General features: G+C 35.6%; 1 protein-coding gene across 1 annotated transcript in view; it reads left to right on the forward strand.

The window, feature by feature from the left end:
• The window catches only part of AGGF1 (angiogenic factor with G-patch and FHA domains 1), a 29706-nt gene extending 18085 nt beyond the window's left edge, over nt 1-11621 (forward strand). The window contains exons 10-15 of the mRNA XM_010975022.3: nt 910-1011; nt 1890-2055; nt 3189-3271; nt 6383-6510; nt 7935-8034; nt 9324-11621. Coding sequence (XP_010973324.1) covers nt 910-1011; nt 1890-2055; nt 3189-3271; nt 6383-6510; nt 7935-8034; nt 9324-9524 — 780 coding nt within the window. The 3' untranslated portion in view covers nt 9525-11621. The remainder of the gene's footprint in view (nt 1-909; nt 1012-1889; nt 2056-3188; nt 3272-6382; nt 6511-7934; nt 8035-9323) is intronic.
• Nucleotides 11622-17177: the final 5556 nt, after the last annotated feature.

A 17177-nucleotide genomic window follows, 5' to 3' on the forward strand; every position in this document is an offset into this window, starting at 1 on the left:
ATATGGTAACTCTCTAACCTTTTGAGGAACTGTCAGATCCCAACCCCCAAAGGCAGCTGCACAGTTCTACATTCCCACCAACAGTGTATTGTTTATGAAAATTTTTTAAATTTTATTATTTTTTTAATTTTTTGTGTTGGGGGAGGTAATAGGTTTATCTATTTATTTATTACTTTTGGTGGAGATGCCAGGGATTGAACCTGGGACCTCATGCATGCTAGGCGTGCTCTCTACCACTGAGCTATACCCTCCCTGCTGTGAAATTTTAAAGTAAATATTTCTGCAACTTTTTATCCAGTATAAGCAGACACATTGAACATATGCCCAATATATGTGAGGCACTATATTATGTACTAAGTGGTAAGCAAATTGTAAACTACTATAAGCAATAATTGTAGTACAGTGACATTTACATATGCAGTAGCATCATATATGCAGTAACTTCATATAAGTGTTATATAAACAAAGTGCTGTGGAACAGAAGGGAGTGATTAGTCCTGAGTACTGGAATCTGGAAAACTCTGAGAAGATGACCTTGAATGCCTCAGATCACCTTTTGTATTAAGAAGAATTTTTAATGACATGGAGAAATACTTAGGTGAAAAAATTATTTCAGATTGTATGTATTGTATAATTTCAACTATATTATACAAGTAGAAAAGGTAGGGCACACACTAAATTATTAATGATAATTATAGGTGGAATTATAGGTAACCTTTTCTCCTATAGCCCTCACATTTCTACCAAAAGCATTGTAATACTTTTGTATTCAGAAACAAGTGTGTTAAAAATAGTAAAAGTTGAATTATCGGAGATTAAAATCTATTGCATCCTATCATAGAGAAATTCTTAATCTGTGGTTTAAAAAAATATATAATACTTTATAATTACCTGGTTTCTTTTTTTAAGTTTCATGCAGAAATTTATTTTGACCATGACTTACAAAGTTATGTCCTTGTGGATCAAGGCAGTCAAAATGGTACAATTGTTAATGGGAAACAGATTCTTCAGGTGAGTGTATAGTAATTAAATACTTGCACATTATTTTAAAAAACTGAACTGAAACTTTTTATCCCTGAGGGCCATAGTTATTATACATATTGTTTAGTTCAGATTGGTGTTCAAGCCCAAATGTGTTATGTGGAAGAGAATTCTAGAAAGGGCTAAAAAAAGTATACATTAAGTGAGTACTAGACTGTTGAGTTTTGACTTCTAATTACATATCTACCCCTTATTTTTAGAGATAAATGCATTTTAAAGTGATTCAGAGTAAAAGTTCTTATTGCAATGTTAGGGGCCGTTTTTGTGTGTGTGGCTTTTTTAAAACTTTTAATGGAAATGTTAAACGGGAAACTCCTTGAAGACAGGAACTTTGTTCAGGTAACTTCTATCTCCAACATGTGGCAAAGTGCTTAGCACGTAATAAGATAATGTATGGAATGGAAGGAGGGAAGTCTTATTCTTACTCTGTAAGAATTTTAAAAACCCTGAATTAACCAGAGAAAAGAAGAGGGGGAAAGGGAAATATGATGCACTTATTCTCTTAACACTTTATCTTTTTGACTATGATGAGTACTTATTTTGGTAACAGGTTGTTTGAAGTTTGGATTGGGTATTTCTCTGATGGGATTGGGCATGGAGATAGGGAGATAAGTAGATTGTGATAATATAAAAATTAAAAGTTACTCAGTTCAGGTGTCTTCTCCACTGGTAGAACATTATGCATCATCCTTAAGTTGTGGAAATGTGAGTGTGTGTGTATATGTCTCTTATTGAGAACTGTCTCAAATGTTTTTTTGTTACAATCAGACATTACTTAACAGTAGATATAAAATAAAATAGTCATATTTAACTCTTGGATTTCTGTTTTGTAATTTTTTCCCCTTTAGCCTAAAACTAAATGTGACCCATATGTACTCGAGCATGGAGATGAAGTGAAAATTGGAGAGACTGTGTTGTCCTTTCACATTCACCCTGGCAGTGATACCTGTGATGGCTGTGAACCAGGGCAGGTTAGAGCTCACCTTCGTCTTGATAAGAAAGATGAACCTTTTGGTATGTGAAACTTACTGTTAACATGTGGGCATGGTAACTTTTCTCCTTAATTCACTGAAGTGTTCTAAAAAAGTATCAGTTAGCTACCAGCTTCATATCTAATTGATTGAATACTCTGCTGTGATACATTTATACTATAGTTAATATTATGAAATGAGCCTAAGAAATGACATGTATTTGAAATTTGAGACCCAGGCTAGTAGATTATGATTGTAGTTGATTTTTTGATGTAATAATTCAACTGTGCTATTACAGCATTAGGTTACTTTCTTTTCAGGAATGATCATCTTTAGCTCTGTTTTTGCTAATCCAGTTTATAGGCTTTTGAAGCAGCACTGCAGTGGTAGCTAGGTGTCCTTCAGAGGAGTAATTGTGGCATAATTAAATTAAGATTGGTTTTCCTTTAACATCTATTTACTGATATGAAAAAGTTACCCACAGTTAGACTCTGTTATAAAATAGCAACGTAGAAAAAATAATAAGCCAAGGTATTAAAAGTTATTGGTTGATGTGTTTGCTTTCCTACTTAGGCTGTTGATATATCATCTGTGTATATATCATTTTCTATAATAAATAACATTGTCAAAGATTTCTGTCTTGCTTTAAACCTACTCATCTGAGGCTTTGAAAACTGAGATACTTTGAACTACTAAGAAGTAATTTTTTCACATCATTTTTTTCTCAGCTATACATGTTCATTGTGAATTTTTTGTTTTCTGATGCTGGATTATGAAAATGAGTATGGCACATTATACAATAATACAAATTTTGGGTTCTGTGGTTGTTCCTTTGCATAAGCTTATGTTCTTTTGGAAATTCACAATATTTATGCATTTGGGATTCTATTACAATAATTATTGAAAAATTAAGATGTTCAGTGTTTCTTTCAGTATCTAAACTGTATCATTTCTATAATCTGTGGATTTTGGTTTACTTTCCTAGTCGATTTAATTACTAAAATGCTGAAAGGATATATCACAATCCAAGATCCATTTGTATTAGTTTATTTGGACTTCTGGTTAATCTGCAGATGGGATACTAATACTACTAGTTTTTCGTTATTAAATAAACAGTATTATAACAGATTTAGTTTAGTTTTTTTTCTTTAAACGAAACTCACTTTTTCCTTTTAGCTGGTCCAACACTAAGTAAGGAGGAGAAAGAGTTGGAAAGGAGAAAAGAATTAAAGAAAATACGAGTAAAATATGGTTTGCAGGTAAGGATGTTAAATATTGTTGCATGTGTTAAACTGTGCATCTGTTTTTGTGAAAAACTGCCTTTAGATAAGTATAGTCCATTTTATATATAAAAAGAGCTATTTAGAATGATTTTGAGATTTATGTAATTCCTATTAGTTGTTTACTGTTTACCTCAGCAACTGTTGATGTTGGAGTAGAAGAGTGGTGATGATACCCTACATTTGAATAGCCAGTTCTGGTTTTCAAAACACTTACATTAAAATGATACCATTGAAGAACATAGTTGGAGAATTTATACTTCCTGATTTCAAGACTTATTATAAACTACAGTAATAAAGACAATATAGTATTTGCATAAAGAAAAAAAAGTATGTTGATGGAACAGAATAATGAGTCCAGAAATAGACCTACATAGACAGATAGATATGTAAGTAAATGTGTACTCGTGTGTGTTTTTGTGTGTATATGTGTGATTTTCAACAAGGATGTGAAAGCAGTTCAGTGGAGAAAGGATGGTCTTGTTTCAACAAACAATGCTGGAACAATTGGGTAGCCATATGCAAAAACCAACAACAGCAACAACTTTGATCCATACCTCATAACATAAAAATGAGCTCAAAATGGATTATACATATAAATCTAAAACTTAAGACTAAAAAACTCCTAGAAGTATACCTTTAAAAAAAAAAAGTTGGGCAAAGATTTTTTGGATATCTAACACCAAAACACCAAACGCACAATCCTTAAAAAAAAATTGCACTTCCTCAAAAATTTCTGTTCTTCCAAAGACACTATTAAGAGAATAAAAAGATAAGCCACAGACTGGGAAAAATATTTGTAATTTATCTATCTGATAAAAATCATGCATCTTATACCTAAAATATGTAAAGAACTTTAAAAATTCAATAAGGGAAAACAGTTTAAAAAATGAGCAAAAGATTTGAATAGACACTTCACCAAAGCAGATGCACAGATGGCAGATACATACATGAAAAGATATTCAGTGTCATTAATCATTAGGGACATGCAAATTAAAACCAGTTAAAAAGACTGGCCATACGAAGTGTTGGGCATGTGGAGGAACTGGAACCCTCATAACTGCTTATGAGAATATAAAATTGTGTGTTTGCTTTGGAAAACAGTTTAGTAGTTTCTCTAAAAGTAAAATTACACTTTTAGGATTCACCATTCTACTTCGGGGTGTTTACCCAAGAGAAATGAAAGCATATGTTCATACAGAGACTAGTAAACAAATGCTCACAGCAGCTTTTTTTCTAATAGTCAAAAACTGGAAAAAACTCACGTGTCCATCATGAATTGATAAACAAACTCTGTTATCTCTACATGGTCAGACACTCTTCAGCAATAAAAAAGCATAAGCTGTTGATACAGGCTACAATATGGACAAATATCAAAATAATTACGCTGAGTGAAAGAGCCAGACAAAAAGAGTACAGTTGGACCATTTAACAACACTGGGATTAGGGGCATGGACCCTCCCCTCGGCTGAAAATCTGCATATAACTTGTACTCAGCCTTCCATATCCACAGTTCCTCTATATCCAGGATTCTCTATCTGCAGATTTAACCAAATGCAGATTGTGTAGTAATGTAATATTTACTGTTGGAAAAAAACCTGCGTGTAAGTGGACCCACGACGTTCAGACCCATGTTGTTCAAGAATCAACTGTACATGTTGTATACTTCCATTTCTGTGAAATTCTAGGAAAGCAAACTAATGTATCCTGGTAGAAAGATAAGTGGTTGCCTGGATACAGGAGAGGAAGGATGCACTGGGCATAGGTCTGGAGGGATGGATTACAAAGAAGGATGAGGTTACTTTTGTGGGAAATGAATGTGTTATGATGTTAATTGTGATGGTTTATAGTGTACACAAATCTGAAAAGTATCTAATTGTACACTTAATGGGTAATTTATTGTATGTTAATTTATACCTCAATGAGGGAGTTAAAAAAGTTACCGTTTAATCCCATAAGCAGACCAGGAAAGTAATTGATATTGCCAGTTTACTTTGGAGAAACTAAAGCTAAGGGTCCCCCAGCTACTAAATGACAAAGCTAGAAGTAGAAGCTAGGTCTTAAGTGTATTTGTCCACTGCTTTTTACACTTTATGAACATGTTGGAAAAGATGCTGCCAAAATGCTTTCTCAAAAATTTTAACTCAGTTTCTATATCATTTTCTGGGCAAGCACCCATTAAGGTTGGTGGTTCTATACTTTTCTTCTCTATTTAAAAGCAAAATTAAGTAAAAACTTCTGTGGTACTTTCCTTGCATTGCTCTAGCAGTCCCTAGCCTCTTTGTGGATAAATGTACTTTTTGTGTAAAGATCAGCAAGTAATAAATAACAAAGGGAAAGAAAAGCCACCTTTGAAGAAGCTCCAAGCTGAATTGCCTACCCCTTTGGCGCCACTGTCCCTATCTGTGCATAGCTGTGTTGTTGAGCCGGTCATGCTGCACTTGCCAAAGACTGTGTGTGTCTGCGCTTCAGGATTATAAACTTCTTTGCATTCTGTCACCTGGCATAGGGCTTAACATACTCTACTCAGAAAATACTTGTCGGGTGACTAATCATATAAATGAAGCTATATTGGAGCAAAAAGCTGTTATGGTCAGTATTTGCTTTTTATCCATTTTTTAAAGACTAAACATTTTTCTCTTCCAATGAACAGTATCAAACTATTTTAGTCTTTTGGAACTTAGAGTTACTTAGAGAAAAGGAGAAATAGATTTTTTTCCCAACCCCAGGGATTCTGCATATTTCTTTGAATACTGGTAGTTCATTCATATGAGAATATGAGTACACAGTATTAATTCAAAATATACTGTATTTTCACTAAATTATCTTATGATAATTATTACAATTTGTATATGCTCTATATTATCTTCTGTATACAATTTATGTTGTAACACAACTTGAAATGACAACTTGAAATAAACATTTTAAAGAGGACAGAATAAAAATATTCAATTACATAATGTCTTAATTTATATAATAGCTTGCTTAATAGAGACAACATTGAACCATATTTGCTAAGCAAGGCAAATATATGGACATTATATTTTAATTTATCAGTTTTGTTTTCTCAAATATTTCGTGTTTATAAAGAATACAGACTATGAAGATGAAAAGGCATTGAAGAATCCAAAATACAAAGATAGAGCTGGAAAACGTAGGGAGCAGATTGGAAGTGAAGGAACTTTCCAAAGAGATGATGCTCCTGCATCTATTCATTCGTAAGTATTAAATTTTAATTGCTTGAAACATTCTTTGTACCATAATCACTTTCATAGGTTAATCTGATTTATAGGGCTGTATAATCTGATAGATGGCCTTGAAAGGAATGGTTCAGAACAAGATGGAAACTCTACATCTATTTACATTTTTCTCTATTATTAGAATTCTTATATTCCCTGGAAGATTACTGATCACATATGTGAGTATGTATATGTACATATTTAACACATACAAACTTAGACACATATATGTGCATGGCTAACATTCTAGTCATCCAATTGAGTGAGCATACTTTTATATACTAGATATTTAGAAGGCTGGGCTAGTAGGACATTGGTGTGGACTGATAATTTTTAATCATTATTTTAATAGTCAACAACTTTTGTTCTTGACCCTGAAATACTATTTTTCTTACTTGTTTTTCTTTGATTCAGTTTTTTTCTTTTAGCAAAATAACATTGATATACAAAATGACAGTGCATCTTACAATTTATGGAGTCAGATTTGATGAAATATAGTATTAAAAATTAGGTACACTAAGCAACATGACTAGTGTTTTTTAAATAATTGCTGGAGAATATGAAGATTACATTATAGTTAAATTAGAAGGCAGAAATAAAAATGAAACACATTGGTCTGACATTGCTTGGTTTATTGTTATTGAAGAGCTGATTTAATGTATTCTGTAAATGTATTCTGTAGAACTGAAAAGACAATGTGATAGAACATAAAATACCCTTAAATTAGCAGACCATAAAATCATAAAACAAAATGCAAATAGTTAATAAGGGCTTAGTTTCATTTTGTTTTAACTATTTTATTGATGTTACATCCACAAATAAAAGTATCAGTATCAATGACATAAGATTAACACATTGCAGAATACACGTCTTGATCAAGAAATAGAAAATTATCAGTGACCCCAGAAACCTACCCTTCCAGTGTCTCTTCCTAATCACTATTCCTCTCTCCTCCTTCCAACAGCATCAGATTAATTTCACTCATTTTTGAATTTTAAATAAGTAGAGTAATTTACTATTTATTTTGTGTCGATATTCTTTTTGTCCAGCATTACTTTATTAGGTCTGTTTTGTTTTCATTGCTGTGTAATACTCTTTTGTATGAATATGCCACAGTTTATCCACTTTACCACTGATGGACATCTGGATTGATTCTAATTTGTGGTTAAAATTAGATTTGCTGCATAAACATTTCTGTCCATGTCTTTTTGGTGCACCATGTATGTGCTTTTCTCTTAAGCAGTATATGTAGGGCTAGAATTTGTGTATCTTCAACTTTATTAGGTAATGTCAAGTAGTTTTCTTAAGTAGTTGTACAAATTATTTTTAATTCACTAATTAATTATAATTGTGACTTAAATAGCTTTTTTAGAAATCAACTGTCAGCTTCATTTTCTTTAAAGTGAAATTACCGATAGCAACAAAGGTCGGAAGATGTTGGAGAAGATGGGTTGGAAAAAAGGAGAGGGCCTAGGGAAGGATGGTGGAGGAATGAAAACTCCGGTAAGACTTATGTTTTCTTTCATTCTTTATTCTTACAACACATACATTTACTGTGTAATCACTATATGCCATTGCCTTAAGTGCTAGGAGTATTGTTGCAAGCAAAAGGATGCGATTATTGTCTTTGTGGCAATCACAGTTATGAAATATATATATGTGTGTGTATATATATATATATATGTTTATGCATTGTTTTCTTTTTAATGTTTTTAGGAACCCTCGTAGAGTTTTTTCTTTCAACAAACTAAGATAGTAAATGTTTTAGTTAGAGGTTCATCTGTGTCTCTTAGTTATTTTTAATGACTTCTTTACTATGCCTGGTACTAAACATGCAGGGACTACTATCACAGTGTTACTTTACAAACAGGCAGATTCTGCACTAGCTGGAGAATCTGTTTTAGGTTCAAGATTCATCACACGTAACAAGCAGTAGTGAATAATGTCTGGAAAGCACACAGCGCTTTAATTCTGCCGTCCCGTGGTACATCAGAGGTTCAGATTCTCTTTCACAGAAACCTTACAAAGTAATAAGACTAAAGAACTTTCTTGATAATTACTTGATACCTAAAGAAATAATGGATGCATCAATGTGAATTTAACGTAAATTTTCTCATTTCATTGAGGTACAATGGGAAGAACATGGGTTTTGTAGTTAGGTTAGAATATGTGCACTAGCACTAGATGTGTGACTTAGGGCACTTTTGGGCTTCAGTTTTCATATGTAAAAATGGAGATAATGAGAACTTTTTCAGGGATGTCTGGAAATAAAGACCCTAGGATGGTGCCTGACCTACATTAGACACTCAGTAACAAGTAGCTCATAATAGTTCTCAAAATAATGAGAAGTCTTCCCCTCCTTTTATGAAAATAAACAATCAAAGTCTCTCTTTATGATACTTAATGTTTAACCTACCTGTTCACTAACTTAGGTGAGGCTAATTCAGTAGGTTTAAATACATACATCCTTTGCCTTCACTTCTGGTTAGAGTGGATGACAGACTGATTCTGCAGCATTTCAGTGAAATTTGGTGATTGCTGTTTAAGGAGAACTCTAATTTCCATAGAGTCAGCTGTATTTACTGACAAGAAAGACAATGTAGAAAAATGAATGTAAGCCCCATGTACAGCCATGTGTGTATTCCTGTATGTGTTTGATGCATTTGGCAGTTTTTTCTCATGCATCAGTCTTTTCTAAATCACAGAATTATAGTTAAAGTACAACTTGGATACAGAAGATTTCAATGTGTTTAGATGCTACAGTAAGTCCTCTGCTCAACTTTTGGTAATAGATCCAGCTTCAACTTCGGCGGTCACACGCAGGCCTGGGGACAGGCAAACCATCCTCAATTGAAGATGTTCACCTTCTCCAAAACAAAAGCAAAAAGAACTGGGAGAAAGCACGAGAGAGATTTGCTGAAAACTTCCCAGAAACAAAATCTCAAAAAGATGCACCAGGGACCGTGCCTTGGGTCAAAGGGACTGTAGAGTGAAGGTCAGTCATAGAAACAAGTAAGTGTTTTTACAGAGTTTAGAAACTCTTGTTTTTTTGCAGAAATTTTCCTACCAAGAGTCAGTGGCATGAAGGAGCTGTCACAATTTACCCTTTCATGATTCAGACTTGTGTAATGAAGTGTGGTTTGCAGCTTTTGAAAAACATTTTTAAAAACTAATAAATAGGGACTGAATCCAGTTATGCTGTGAGTGGACTCAAGTTCACAGGGCATGGATGAGCTTATCAAACTTTGTTATTTTGTCATTTGCAAGACCTATATGAGCAACTAGCCATATAAGCAAAATTCATGTAACCACTGACATGACTTAAATGAACATTTGTCCTTGTCTCCTTAATATTCGTTACTTTAAGATGTACAACAAAAGAAACATCAAAAGATATAAAAATGATTCTGCCTATGTGCATTCTTGTTTATGCCCTTGAGAACTTAGATAGAAAATGTTGAGAAAACATGGGTAGTGGTGTGTAAATTTTACTATATTTGAAATAACCTAGGTAATATTATTGAAGAACTAATGGACAGGTGACATGTTGTAGAAAATTAGTCTTTCATTGTTTTCTTCTATGAAGAATCTATTGATTTGTACTATATATTAAGCATTCGCCTTTGGTTTGTTCCATAGCTGAAATATTTAGATATGAACAATTGAGTACAGTATTAAAATATTCAATGTGCTGGCATTTGTAGTTTTGATAAATCCCATTGCTGGCAATGGAGTTGTGCTGGAGAAATCTGATTTCTAGTGCAAAAGGATTACCTAGCCTAGGCCTCAAACTCAAAGATACTTATTGAAAATATTTTCAAATGCAATAAAACATTATACAAAATTACAAATAAATTATAATAAAATTTTACAATAAAAACATTACAACATCAAGAAGAGTGATTCATTGAACCTATGATTTAAGGATACTGGTCTGCTTGGAACTCATGACCAGCCAGAATTTTCCTGCTGAGATTGGCAGTGCAGTAACAGAGGGACAACTGTGGATCTTTGGAGCCCTGCACTGCGGCTGTCCAAATGTAGATGTCACTGCCCTGCCAGTCATCACTGTTCTTTTCCTCTCTGTTTAGCTCTTCTCTCAGCTTTTTGCTGGGAAATCAATGCTGGAACTGAGCCTTTTCTTGCAGTGAATATAAACTATATCTCCTTCATCTGCTATAAAGAAATATCTTTAAGATTTAGAAATGGGAAAGGAAAATTCTGGAAAAAATTACACCGTAGGGAAGATAATTCAGAAAGAAAGGCTACTTGTTGGAATTTCTAGTCTAAATGGTACAGGGTACTTAATGAACAAAGTGGGGTGTGAAAAGAAAAATATGTATTATTAAAGATGAGACATATGCCCAAACAATTGTCAAGTCCACTAGAGGCCTAAGATGGGATAATCAGAGGTCCTATAACTCCAAATTTAGGTTAAGTATTTTTCTATATCCTTCCTGGCAACCTGCATACCTTAACACATATATATGTACGTTAGGCTTGGAGGCAGTAGGAGTGTCCTGCAGTATTTTCTCTGAAGTAGAAAAATTACTCGTCTAAATGTGGTTCTGATACTGGTGCCATGTATATAGGTAACAATATAGGATTCTCAGTAAACTTGCTTCTGGTAGCTCTCATGCACTGGGTTAGTATACAACTGTGTATATATTTCCCATTTTTAAAATTGGATTGTGGAAAACTTTTTCATTGTTTTCTTTTGTTAAGAAAATAGAAACTTGAAAATGGTGATAAAAATTGAAATACATGTGATATTTGCATTATTAAAACCCTTTGCAGATCTAAAGTCTCAGGGCTATACTGTATACTGATTAAAGCACTGAATAATGTCTGGTTCTATTTCTACCTAGGAAATAAGAATATTAATCTCACATGTTTGTCTTGAACAGAAAATGAGAAAATGTATATAAAAGCACTTTGTAAACTGTAAAAGTAGTACAAATGTGAGCTTCTATTTGTTTAGAAGCATAAATGTGGATTGTGTACAACTTGAGTTATACATAAAATTGTTTTGTGTCTAATATTTTAAATTACAGTTTATTCACACAGTATAAATTTATTAATTTAATAGCTTTTAAGTGTTTATTTTAAGCTGAGCTGTAAGTTCCTGAATTTTGAGAAATCTAATCTTATTTTTTGCCAGAACATGAGAAGCTGACAAAATTAAGAACAGAAGAAACCATCACCATTACAGTAAAATAACACAAAACATTTTCTAGAATTAGTTAGGAAGCACTTTTTCTCAAAAAGAGGGGTTTTTTTGCCTTTCAAAAGTTTTTACGTCTGATATTTCACTTATTCTAGTTGTAGACTTATAAAAACTTACAGCTCACCCAAATCAAACGCCTCCCAACTTTTCACGTAAAAGATTATTTCTTAATTTGGCACATTTTCAGATATCAGACAAAAGAAATAAATATCTAACAAGGGGAAGCAAGAGGTGTCAGAGATGGTGTACAAAGGCCAGCTTGTTGAGGTGTGGGACAGAGGGATGTGCTTGGAGGGAGCCAGAAAGGCGTTTCTGGACCCCTTACCTAAAGACATTCTCAGGAACAGTTGAAAGTACTTTCCCCACTGTGTTGTTCCAAGTGTGCTTCTTATTTTTGTAGGGCATCACTTACAGTTCTGCCTTGAATCTTTGATCTAAAACATTTCATTTTACTTTCTCAAGCTTTAAAGTGGAAATATACTTGGATTCTTTAAAATGAGTCAGTGCTTTGTGTGTGTCTCTGTGTATCAGGGCCAAGGCTTTGTCTTTGCATTTCTGCTTTACAACTCTTAGTGCTGGCTTATGGCCTTGTAGTTGCAAAGTGACTTTTGGAACTCCAGTCATCATATTCATGTCCAGAACAGAAAGAAAAGGGAAAGAGAGCCGTATTTGTGTTAGTTCTCTTTTATCAGGAAAGCAAAAGCTTATCGAGAAACTCTCACAACAGACTTCTCCTTAGGGGCCTTAGCCAGAACCTGATAACATGACTGCCCATAGCTGCAAGGGAAGTTGAAAAGGATGATCTCAGCTGGCTTAACCCAATCATGAACCATCACCTGGGGCTGAACATGTTGCTGTTGGAATCAGGGTTCAGTGAGCAGGGCTGAAAGGAGACAGTAGATATTGAATGGGCAGGCAGCTAGCTGTCTGCCAGATAACCCAGGGGGCTGGGGGTTGGCTAAAATGTGATGCAGTCATCCTGTGTGCTGCTTTCTAGCTATCAGATGAGTGAGCTAGAACTGTCTGTACCCTGATGGAGAAGAATATTCTTATTACATTGCTGATTTTAAAAAACAGAATGTTGAAAAGTATGTATAGCAGAATCCCATTGAAAAAAAGGTACATAGAAAATTGTTAATATTAATTACTCAAGGAGTGAACAGTGTTTATTATTTCTATATTTGAACTTTAAAGCAGGTAAAATTGTGTAGTTAACTATGTGTATTCTTACACATTTATAATAAGTAGGGATACACTGCCAGGAAGTGGAGAGACCTTCAGGGCTGAACTCCAGGTATTTTTCCTCATGCTCATATACTCAATTTCATTTATCAACTATACTCCCATGGCTTGCTGGATACATATCCAGCTCAAAGTCACCATAAATGCAGCTTATCCAAGACTGAACCCATAGTCTTCTCCAAACCTGGTCTGTTCCAGTGCACTCTCAGCTGGCAGTACCATCTGTCCAGCATGCAAGCCCAAACTTAGGAGTCAGTCCTTGTTTCGTTCCCACCACCCCATCTCCTCCTCATCCTAATTTCCAATCTGTTAAATTAATTTACTATCACTACGCATCTAGATTGTTCTGCTAGCATTCCAACTGGTCCCCCTGAAGTCATTCCTTCCTCCGGCCCATCCTCCACACTGCAGACGTAGTGTCTTTACAAATCCTATTTCGTCATCTCCTGTTTAAATCCTCCCATGGCTTCCCATTACTGTGAGGACAGAAAACAAAATCCTAGCCCATAAGACCCCACCTGGTCTTGCCACTGCCAGATTTTGCAGTTCTGTCCTGTTTTACCTTCCCACTCTTTCTCTGGGCTCCAGGACGCTGGCCTTTTTTCCAGTTCCTCAAACGTGCCAGGTCCTCTCTCATCCGAGGCCTGCCTATCTTCTGTCTGGAATGGTCTTCCTCTACCCTTTTCCCTACTTAACTCTGACATTATTTAGATCTCTGCTGATTGATTCTTCTTCAGGGAAGTCTCCCTTCTCTCCCTACACTAATGGCCTTTGGTACATGTTCTTGAAAGTCCATATTTGTTTCATCTAGACTACTTATATATATATCACAGTTATATAGCAGTTATGTAGTGTGATTAGTGTAATATTTATCTGTCTAGATTCTTAAATACCATGTAAGCACAATTTTGGTTTTTCTTACAACTGCATTCCTGGTGTCTAGCTCTGTGCACTTACAGGCATAGAAATAGAGGAGCAAGGTGGTCCTGGGGATCTGCAAGCGGCTTGAATGTGAATAGAGTTTTATGTGATAGAGGATACATGGAAGGAACTGAGGCTACAGGAGAGTATAAAGCAATGGCTTTCAAACCATTTTGACCATGATCTATGTTAAGAAATACAATGTATATCACAGCTCAGTAGGTGAGTGTCTGTGTGTGCATGTGTAACAGGTTTTGTATACTAATATTTAGCCATTAGTTTGGGTAATGCAATTTTGTTTTTGTTTTCTAAATCACCGATTCCAACCGCTAAGTTGATTTTGTAATCCACTGACTACGTGTGGCTGATTGAAGAGAGGCAGAGTAGAGGCTAGCAGACCTCCTTGAGGGCTTGTTCCATCAAGTATTTTATTACTGAGTACCCAGCAGGGGTTGGATAGACCTGTGAAGGCAGGGACCCTGATCGTCTTATTCACTGCTGTATCTTCAGTACCTACCACAGGACTGGATGCTTAGGAGGTGTTCATGAAGCGTTTGCTAGGAGGATGGATAGAACACACATTTGTGGTGTGTCAGGCACTGTTCTAAGGAAGCACTTGATATATATTCTTTATTTCTGCCAGTATTCTATGAATTGGAAAACTGAGACTTAGGTTTTTGTTTTGTTCAAGGTCAGAAACTCTGTGTGCCAGAGTGGCAGATTTGGGGTTTAAATCTTGATTCTTTTCATCCCAGTGGGATGGTTAAGAGCATTGGTTGAAGAGTCTGACTGACCTGGGTGGAAATCACTCCTGAACTAAATGACATGTAAAAATTTATTTAAACCTCTATCTAAGTGTCTTCATGGAGTTGTTGGGAAGTTTAAATGAGAGAAGGCCTTTTTGGCACTGAGCAGTGTCCAGTGCATAAGAAGCCCTCCAATATCAGTGATTGTTTGTATTAATTACGTTGTGCTATCAGTACCAAGTGTGCGGTTGTAGGAGGAGAGTCCCGGAGTGGAGATGGTGGTTATTGAAGTCAGGGAGGATGACGGATGAGGTGAGTAAGTGGCTAGGTCATCTTCATTCCCTGAGGTGATGATACGTGGACAAGACTGCATAAGGAGCTGGAATTCTTAATAAATATTGGAGAATGAGCAGGAGACTGGTAGACAGTAGACTGTGAGAAAGGGTGGAAGGTATTATGGGGGACCCTTTGCGATCATCCTCAAAGAATCTGCATGACTTTGGAAATGCAGCCATTGGAGAAAGTGCTAGGGAGATCTGGCAGGCCACCCTGGCCCTCAGTACCCTGTGGGAGCGGAGGAGCTACAGGCGGAACTCGAAGAAGAACTAGATTACAGAAGCTTCTCTGTGAGAATCCTTGAGCAGCGTGCATTCCTTCAGCAGATAGCCTTGAGGCACTTTCTAGAGGCCCGGCGCTGCTCTGGGCACTGGGAGACAGCAGCACCCAGGTTGGGCAAGACTTGCTGCAGCCTTGGACCTTACGTTTATTTCTAGATAGTATTTGGTAGCATGCAAAGCCCAAGTGGTCACATGAAGGTCTTGATAGTTCCAAAAAGAGTATTAGTCCAAAGTAGTTTCTGTTCATTTCAAAGTTTTTTCAAAATCCAAAGTTCTTGGGGTGGAGGGCGAAGGAGCAGTTTGTTGTGGTGGTGGTTTTTAATGTTTTCAGATCTGCCTGTAAACCAGACCTTTTTGGGGAATCTTACAAACTCTGCCTTCAAAATATTTTACTCATGTTTTTGAAGGGTTTGATATGTACACAGTGGTAGAACCTTACTGAGACTGCAGCCCCTCATTAAATTATGCATCTCCTCTAATTACCTGATGATTACATTAACTCTGCCTGCTCAGATGTTGGAATTTTGTGGTTCTAAGTCTGAAGAATAGAGCACTGAAGTACCCCCCCTTCACACCCTCACCTCCCCCCCCCCCCCACAAAAGCAACATTTATCAGGTCATTGGAATTGGAGTGGATGGCGAACATTTAAATCAAAACTTCCCTGGAGGATGAGGAGCAGACATACTCAGGGAAGCTGATGTGATGGCGGCAAACAATGTCTTCTGTCTGCTGAGTAAGGATAACTTTCAGAAATTCTTCCAACAAAAAGCTAGCTTTCCTCATCTGTGTTAAAATGCCGTGGTGTTTCATTGCCCAGAAAGCAAGAGAGGGAGAAGTTGGTGGAATATTATTAAATACATTTAAACATGTCACAGTGTGTTACTTAGCTTCCAATTACTAGTAGACTTCCGAGGCCAGGAAGGTTGCCAGCTCATTCATCTGATCATTACTTACCTTGACCAAAGGCCCAGGAGAATATATACTGAAATAATAAAGCTTTCATTAGCATTTAATGCTTTTCCTTAAAGCCTTCATTTTAATACTATGAAATCAGATTTCAGAGAATGTCATAATTAAGATTTTCATAAAAAGAAACATTTAATACTGTTTAAATATGTAATGACTCCCAGTGCTATCTGAATTCATTCACATCATAAACCCACTAAAATTGGCTTTAATCTCTCCTATGACCATGCTACCTTTACTTAACCTTAATATACAACACTATCAAGGCCACTTTATGAACCCCCCCCCCCCCACAATTACATCGCTTTATTATAATTACACCCTATTAGCCAGAAATGTTAATCTGGTTATATTCACCAGACTGGGCTCTGAATAACTGCCAGCTCTTTTAAAAAAAAATCAGCTTTTCCTGGAAAGATGAATATTTGCCAACTTAAGGATGTTTTACAGAATGTACCAGAAACTCTGAAAGATACTCTTACTCTAAAAGAGGAGTTCCAGAAGTGTTTTAAGCATGGAAGCATTTTTGGAATGATTGTATAGTCTTCAAAGGTGGCTAGTTTGAAGGCAAAAAGTGCTTTAGACGGATAGGTTTTGATATGTTTACTTGTGAAATTGGTCAGATTACTTTGTAGTTACAAGTCATACTGAGTTTTGACTAGATAAACTTATTTGACAAATCAGGTAAGAAATTTATGTTCTGATAGAAAAATAGTTCTGTTATGAAGGAAAATGACTTTGTGCAGCTGCTCTCAGGAATCATCCCAGAGAACTTTCTCTTCCTGAAGTCCTTTGGATTGGTTTTGAGCTCCCGTTCAGGTAAGTAGGTGAAAAAGAAAGAAGTCATAGTTACTGAGTTTAAACTATGTTAGAATTTGTCTAAATAACATCTTAATTAGTATAACAACTCTGTAAGTTATGTCTTA

Source organism: Camelus dromedarius, chromosome 3, assembly GCF_036321535.1.
Source record: "Camelus dromedarius isolate mCamDro1 chromosome 3, mCamDro1.pat, whole genome shotgun sequence".
Lineage (NCBI taxonomy): Eukaryota > Metazoa > Chordata > Mammalia > Artiodactyla > Camelidae > Camelus > Camelus dromedarius.